General features: G+C 36.9%; 1 protein-coding gene across 1 annotated transcript; it reads left to right on the top strand.

Moving 5' to 3' along the window:
- Positions 1 to 2,569: 2,569 nt before the first annotated feature.
- Positions 2,570 to 8,345, top strand: LOC307123817 (fibulin-7-like; the record flags this gene model as incomplete). The annotated part of the gene is made up of 4 exons (XM_079812536.1): positions 2,570 to 2,630; positions 3,799 to 3,927; positions 7,985 to 8,113; positions 8,223 to 8,345. The coding sequence occupies 4 exons, from the start codon at positions 2,570 to 2,572 to the stop codon at positions 8,243 to 8,245; spliced, it is 342 nt and encodes a 113-aa protein (XP_079668662.1). The 3' UTR covers positions 8,246 to 8,345.
- Between the last annotated feature and the right edge of the window lie 546 nt (positions 8,346 to 8,891).

The following is an 8,891-nucleotide window of genomic DNA, read 5'->3' as shown; positions in this document are numbered from 1 at the left end:
TCGATTTGTGAAGAGTGACATTACAAGGTAAAAAAAAAAAAAAATTGAAAATAAATGCATCAAAGAAAGACGGTCAAGGCTGAGACATGCAGCAAAACAGAGGAAGCAGGTCCTTGAAATTCTGGTGGCTAAATGTCAGAAGAAATAGGGTTTAACTTACCAGGTGGTGTACAAAATATCCCGTATTGATGCATTTGTAGCCAGTGGGATCTTCAGTTTTGAGTGTTACTTGATTGTTACGTTTTATCTGGTTGTTTTCTTGTTTTTGTTTTGTTTATGTATTCAGCTCCCACATCTATTGAATTGGTTGTTTTGCCCTACACTAACATTACAGTAACTTTGTTACCTCTTACCTGTTAGAATTAGCAAAGATACTTAATAGTGTCTAGAAATAAGCATGAATAGTGTATATATATATATAGTGTCCTGCCCTCTGAGAATGTTTTCTCTATCCACACAATGTTCTCACCTTTTTTACCCCTCACCTGTTTGCATCCCTGATATTATTAATTGTGATTATTTATTTTTTTTGTCTCTTTCCCAGTTTATATCTGCATGGGAATGATGAGCTGTGATACTGATGCTTAACAGAATGGGAGAGAGTATTACTTTTTTTGGTATCGTTTCTTGTTTTTTATTGGTTTGTCAATTTATTTACTGATTTGCTGTGTGGTTTGTCCCTTCTGTGAACGTTGGCTTTATTATGGTCTCTTATTAACTGTGGGTATTTAATTGGTAACCTGTTCAAGGGACTCATCTTAGACTGTTTAAAAATGAATGATGATTCTTGTGAAATAAATTGGTATTATTTTGTAAAGTCACGTCTCTTTCTTCAACCCAATCCAAACCAGCAGGGTCCTTCATATTATTGTAACTCTTTTGGGGTTCATTTTCTTTGGGGGTATTTCTATTCTATTTTCCTAGGGAGAGAAATAACCATGGTGGTGTAGTCAGGTTTCTTCAATATTTTTAGCCAAAGGTTACTTATATAATAGAGAGCCCCTTGAATATATCCCCCATCACCCTCCATGTCCCCCCCCCCCCCCCAGCCCCTGCCCACACACAACCAAATACAGGGAACAATGATTCAATGTTTCTCTGAAGAATAAAGTTACGTTATTCAATTGTGGCTTTGCACTGACACAGAAGACCGCTTGCATGCAGACTTCTTGAATTAGGTCTTTCGACACATCCACAATCAACAATCATCTCTAACATTTTGTTTAGCCCATTCTGATTTGTAAGGACCCAATTAGTAAGGGAAACTTAAATCCTTTTAACGTCTTAATCCCTGTCCTCACTAATATAGTGACGAAATGTTTGCCTATAAATCGAATTATGTTTCTGAGTTTAGGGGTCAGAGGTCTGGTAGAAAAGCAAATGATGAGACAAGCTCTCTGATGTGAGTGAATAATATGGAATAATATGTGCTCAAATTCTCACTGTGACCCATCAGCGGAAGTAAGGTTAAAACATTTTGCAACTCAGGTTGTGAAATCTTCAGTGTAAATGTTTGCACTCATCTGAGCCACGTCTATCGAGCCCAGTAAACTGAAATTCGAGGGACAAGAAGTGAGAGTCAACAAGAGACTTACTAGAATATTATCTTCTTTTTGGAACTTCATATATCACAAACCAAAGCATAAACAGACAGGGATCGCAGTGTTTCCTAACATGGAGCTGAAGTGCACACTTGTTCTTTTTGGTGAGTTGCTTTACAGTGTTCACATGTGTGTGGTGAATATCTTTACGTTAAAGACAGTTCTCTCAGGACCACTATCGTCATATGTCGATATTAAATGTACAAAATAATTCAGGAGCTCATTCAAGGGGAATCAGAATGCCAAATCCTGACTGGACGAGAGGAGGAGCTGGGGATGGAGGAGGGTACATGAGTTCCGGAGAAACGCGATAGCAGCTGATAATACTGAAGGAGCTTATATGTGTGCTGCTGTGATAGACATTGTATTCCTGTAATATTCCTACTTGGTCAGTGTTTGGTTCTTTTGCTGTTGTCGGCTGTAAGGACCTTTGAAATAACTGAAATCATTTGGCGAAGGGATATGAAACTGTAATGCGGTCAAGACTGGAACTACTTTAGCTGTACGTTTCCCTGATGATGACCAATCAGATTCAAACATTCCAAAATACTATAATGCTGTAGCAAACCAGAAGAGTAGTGCGTGTTTAAGTCTGATTCATGAGTCTTCTTTGTAGTTCACATGCAGTGTTGTTTAGTTAGTTCACGTCAGTAGATAGTGTAGATACCTTCAGAAATCGTGTTGATTTCTTTTTTATGATTATTATCAATGTTGGAAGCAGAAATTTCTGTGTAAACCGTGATGCATTTTATTTTTCAGGATTCTTTGATGAATGGAAAGTTAAAAAGAACAGCATTTATCAGAAATAGAAATATTTTGTAACAATATAAATGTCTACATTTTATTCAATATTTTTTTAAATGTACAAATGTGTACACAAGGACAGATGACTCTACAGATCTTGTTTTTCTTTATCTTCATCAGGTCTTTTAACTTTGCAATGACGTTTCCTTCCTGATTACACTCGTATGTCTGCCTCTCTCACAGATGAAGATGAGTGTGTGACGCAGAGTCTGTGTGGTGAAAACGGTCAGTGTTTCAATACACATGGAAGTTACTACTGCATCTGTAATGAAGGATTTCAATCAAATCAAGCCAATTCATAGCAACAACAGGACAGTGTGTGGGTACGAGGGGGGATTATTATGGGATAAAATAGTCCACTACAACACTAAAAAAATACTGAAACATTTACAGTAACCTTCAAATGAACAAGAGTACTGTAAATCATCAAGTTAAACTTAAAATACATCACAACTGTAAAAACATCAAAACACGAGCTGCAGTTTTTATTGTAATCTGTACAGTATGTTACTGTAATAATACTGAATTAAATGCACTGAATTAAAACTCGCTGAGTTAACTCATTTAATTTGAGTCCACAAAAAAAGAATGCTTCTTAAAATAAAAGTACAGGCTCTACTCTTCAGGACAATGGTGACCTTCAAAACTCCACTATCACTATGTGCAAAAACACACAAAATAACACTTCAGTTCAGCACTTACTCTCCTGAGTAAACCAAAGAACATCAAGAAATTACCGTAGCAATAAATAAAACTATTCAATGCCATAGCAAATGTACCCTATACACACACACAGCAGCAGCAGCAGCCAGAGAAAAACTGACATTAAAAGTCAAGTGCCCAACTGAAGATCACACACTAATCACCATAATGGTGACTTAAAACGAAATGGCCCATTATTGTCCCAACACTTCTTTGTAACTTACAACTTTGAGTAAAACATGCTTGAGAAATTTAAGGCACAGTTTCAATGTAAAAACATTGCTTTGGTTTAACTCAAAAATAATTGAGGGAACTATTTGCCAAACTATTTGACCAATTAGACTTTACATGTTTTCAACATGCATCTTTGAGTAATCCCAACACAACTCAAATACTTTGTGCAGCAGAAACATAACTCAATTGAGTGAAAGTAACTCACGTGAATACACATTAGAATAATATAGTAAATATATTCACATATTTTACATATTTCACATTATATATGAAAAGTGGAAATTCCTTATGAATTATTCAATATGTTGTAATATATTACATATATTTTTCAATATATTTAAAGCATAATAATACATTGATGGAAAAATATATGAAATATTATGGGATAAAACAATCCACTACTATGATATGATATGATTCAAACATTATAATTAATACCAACTGTTTCCTCCAACAGATATCAATGAGTGTTTAGAGAAGACATTTCCATGCTCAAGTGAAAAGAAGGGTGTGAACACCATTGGCTCCTACAGATGCTTGTGTCCTGAAGGATATCGTGAATCAAGACCAGACTCAGCATGTGAAGGTGAGCCGCCTCACTCATATTGCTTTTCATTCATTTGATTGTTGATTAAACTGAAGAACATCAAGAAATTACCTTTTTTCATTAAAGGTCCATATTTGTTTTCAAGAAAATATTTTGGATTTTTATATTTATACTGACATTTATAGTGTTTAAACCCATAAATAAACAGGCCTATAGAATATTATAAAATATATTCATTATTAAATAGATAAAATGCCCTTCATTTTAAATTTTTTGGACAACAACGTTGTCAAAACGTTCCCTGTTCACACGGATACGTGAAAACTACTAAAAACACTGTAGGCCAGGCCAGTGGATGGCGATGTCACTTTGTAAAGAAACACTACAGACTGAACACGTAATACACACACATGCACATGACATCACCGTTTTCACAAATTCAACAATACAAAACAAAGCAAAACAAATAAAAAAAACAAACCGCGGCAACTTTTTAAAAGTAGCCCAATTCTGCAGGAAAACTGTGTTTAAGTGTGTTTAAGCGCTGATCACATCGACATCGTAACATGCCCACTGTCATGATCACCAGCACACACACATACAGTGCTAAATTGCAGTTATTAAAGTCATTTGTTGCAGTACACATTTTAGGTAATGTATTCTGATTACTTTTGACCTAACTCATTTATCAAAATGATTTAAACAGGACAATCTCATTGATGCCATTTTGATATGAAAATACAAAGAGAAATGTTGATTAAATGTTACATTATGTCAGGGTTTGTTTCCCAAACTGGTTCATGAAAAGCTAATAATTAGATAAATCATACAAAATGTCAAATTTAAAACAAAGGTAAAAACAAATCAACACATACTAAAAAAGATAACATTTCAGATGTTTACCTGCGTGTCATGTGACCATTAATCAACACCAGAGAACCGTGAATATACGAATGTGTTAGTAAATTATTGACTTAGTTATTAAATATATTAGGTCAAAATGTTTTGAGAAAAACATGCAAATATGAAACAACATGAATCTGTGCATTTTAATGTAATTGAAAGACAAACGGTGTTTAGATAAAATACCCTTAATTTTACATTTTGGGGGCGTTTTTGTAACTTTTGTCTGCATTTTTGCCCCAAGGCCTGGCTGCTTTCTGAGCCTGATTATACCATCCAAGATCCTGATAAATTTTGTGTGTAATTTAACAGTGCGTTTCTATAGAACTTCGTTGCATGCAGGTACGGTTAATTTATCCTCTAAGGGTGCGTTTACATGCACGATGAACATGCTAAAAGGGAAATGTTTTTTATTACGTTTTTGAAAAGTTTATGTACAGACGACAACGTTGTCAAAACATTCCCTCACACGGATACGTGAAAACTACTAAAAGCACTGTAGGCCAGGCCAGTAGATGGCGATCATTCAATGCGAAGTCTTGTTTGTTGTATTACTGCATTTCTGAGCGTTTTCCCTGGTTTCTTGTCTCTTGGTTTTGGATTACTTGCCTGTTTGTTCTTGCCTGGGTTCTTCAAGTGAGAGGTTACCTTGGCCCATACGGACTAGTTCATCTGCCGGATCCATATTGGCGAAGTCTTCTGTCACGAATTGCTCTGAGACAGAGGATTGAGAATACAAACGCAGCTTTATTAAAGGATAATCCACAATCAAAAAACTGGCAAAAGGTCATACTAGGGATGGCTGATGCGAAACTGACGTTTCGGCGCTTTGCCGAGATCCCGAAGCACAGATTTTTCAAAACACTGCTCCGAACTGTGATTCGAAACACCCATGTCACGTGACTACGGCTAAATGAAGCTTCGAAGTGTTTCATCAGGTGGCGCCTGTCGAAACTAGGTTGATTAAAGGGGGCGGGAACAAACCACACAGTCACAAATCTGTATGAACCTAATTCACCACAGTTTAAAAGTGAAGTAAATCCATCTTCACCTCGTCGGTTTTTGTGAGAGGAGAGAGATTTTGTGATAGCAGTGATTTTGTGATATAAGTGAGATTTATAGTGCGCTTTGGTTAGTTATATTTAGGCTAGATTTAAATGAGATATATTGACTGATAGGTATAGACAGTGACCGATAGGATAGATATAGTGACACATTCATATAGGCTAAGTTAGATATTGACAGATAGCACAGCATAAGTTAGACATATAGAATTATATAGATTCATAGGTGATATATAGATAGATATATTAATAGAATAGATAAAAATGGAGGCTCCACAAGAGAGATGCTGTACATTTTTTTTATTGCTGAACAAATAGTCATTTACAAACAGCATGGCAATAACAAAACATTTTTGTATTACAGAATACAGATCAGGTGCTTGAAAGTACAGTAGAAAAATATATCAGGCAAATCATAATAAAAGAATCAAAAAACATTAAAGGGGCTAGGGTTTTGTTTGAAGATCATATTCTTCTATAATGGAAAAAAGACTGATTGCATTTTCAGAACTTTGAGGGCTTTTGTATAAGAGTTAAACTCATTATGAAATTAATAAAATCTTGGTTTCACCTTTACGAACTTGTGTCTTTAAAATTTCCCCAGCATGAGGATGTTGTTGTTAATCAGGAAGTTAACTTTGTTATTACAAGAGATGCCGTACATCTGTGGTGTGGGAGCATTTCCATTTGGAAACACCAAATAAAGTGAGATGTGTGTATTGTGTTGTGCAGCTAGCCTTGATGCACCATTTGAGGAGCTCATCCTGGCATTCTGGAGGGTGCAGAGGACAAGTGTCCCATGTGAGAGGATTGTTTCAAAGGCTGGAGAAATTATATGTAAAAAAAGAAGTCAGCTAACTCCTTCAACAGCAGAGCAAATAATATTTTTGAACAAAAATGTTATGTAACAAATGTGACACATTGTGGCTTTTTTTGTTTTATTAATGTTCATTTTTCATGACCACAAAAAAAACTAGTTATTCACAATGAGGAGGCTACAGGTTACAAAACCAAGATCATGTAGTGGTCAGACAGATGTCAGATGTTTTTTTGGGGTTTTTTTACACATGGATCATTGTCAAGGTATTTTAGATCAACACATGCAAGTGACCACTAGATGCCGCCGTAGAGACGGGTGTCGGATTGATTCGAAGCTTCGAAACAATATGGCACATTTGCTTTAACTGCAGTGCTTCACGAAGCCTCGGTCTGCCCATCACTAGCAAGCAGTCCCAAACAGGCAAAAAGGTAATCCACGGAACAGGCAAGTTATCCAAAACCAAGAGCCAAGAAACCAGGGCAACCATTCAGTAATACAACAACCAAGTCTTCGCATTGAATGACTGCGATAACCAGGTTTATATAGGATGAGGTAAGCAGGGTAATGAGACACAGGTGCATGTAATCAGGGATGATGAGGAGCAAGGAGTTATGGGAAATGTAGTTTGTGATGGAGTGACAGTCCGCGGTGGAGTGCCCTCTGGTGGTAAGTGGTGATCGTGACACCTCTACAGAGGCATAACCTCAGGAGGATATTTCAGAGTGACTTTGCAGTCGGTCCTCTAAGCAGCAATAGTTTTATTGCAATTCTGATCGCGTTGGAGAGATCAACAGCTACATCTGTAAATACCTGCATTTGACGCTCTCCAGAGCTCGGACACAAATGTGCAAATCTGCCCAATCTGTTTCGCCGATATTATTACAGTATCAACTGAGGGTGCTTTTGCTTGCATTTGGGGGTGCTTACCCCCGTAGAACCGGGCCTGTCAGTGGACTTAACTTAAAAAAGTGACAATTCCACATAACTTAATTTTTTAAGTTTATTTGCTTAATAATTTTAAGCCAAAGGATTTCCTCACGTACTACAGTGACTAGTGGCTGGTGTGTGTTCACCAATCGAGAAGACTCAATGAACATATATAAGCGATGGGCTTTTTTTAGAAAAGATCATTCAAAAGATATAAAGGAAGATTTGGGGACAGTCAATAAAACATGTAATCAATAAAAAAGTAACTGTAATTTTAAAACGTAATATAATCCAGTTGTCAAGTACCTAATTTTTGTGATTGACAGTCTCTTGCTCTCTCTCTCTCTCTCTCTCTCTCTCTCTCTCTCTCTCTCTCTCTCAGACATCGATGAGTGTTCAGATCCAGATGTTTGCGGCACAAACGCCGACTGCTACAATCATCCAGGCGGCTACAGCTGCAGATGTCACCAGGGTTACAGTAACTACGGCAACAACCAGTCAAAATGCATCGGTGAGCGATAGTGTCCACCTGCATTATGAGTTGTGCGTGCGCTGATGTATCTGCTAATGTGCAGTGTAAAAATAAGTATTAGTTAATTATATTTTGTTTCTGTGCACAGAGATGGAGCATTTCTGTCAGTGAGAGTCTCATTTGTCGAAGAAGACGTCTGGCATCTCCGTGTGGTTTAGATGGGATCCATTATTTGCAATGTTTTCAATAAATCGCGAACAGATGAGGACAAATTATGAAACGAGTAAATAAATAAAAGTGAAACAATCATGTCTCTGTTTGTAAATGCTTAATCAACAGATGCAGTGTTGAAGATGAAGACAGTCAGTAGTGTGTGTGTGTGTGTGTGTGTGTGTGTGGTCAGTTAGTGAAACTAATTCGACTCAGTTTTATGAAAGTATGTTGGATGTCCCAAAGCTTGCCTACTCTTCTGCTACACAAAAAGAGAACATACTTTTAGGGCGTAGTATAAGTAGGCAAATTGGGACGGAGCATCATCCACTAAAAATCAACAAAACTCCAGCTGAATGCTTAAATCTTCCATTTCCTGAGTGCGTTTAGTCTCGCATACACACACACACACACACACACACACACACACACAGACAGAGGCCATCAAGTCAAGTAAGTGATTTAATAATTATTTTAAATAAGTTGAAATCCTGAGTCTCTTTTCCTGACCTTTCCCATGACCCAGCGAACTGTGTGTGTGTGTGTGTGGAGGAAATACAACTTAAATTCCCCTCAGTCCACGACATCAGGAGACAGAGAGAATGTG

This window comes from Gobio gobio (genome assembly GCF_949357685.1).
Source record: "Gobio gobio genome assembly, chromosome: 3".
NCBI classification, from domain to species: Eukaryota; Metazoa; Chordata; class Actinopteri; order Cypriniformes; family Gobionidae; genus Gobio; species Gobio gobio.
The sequence above is the reverse complement of the archived record's forward strand: the minus strand, read 5'-3'. Positions and strand labels throughout refer to the sequence as shown.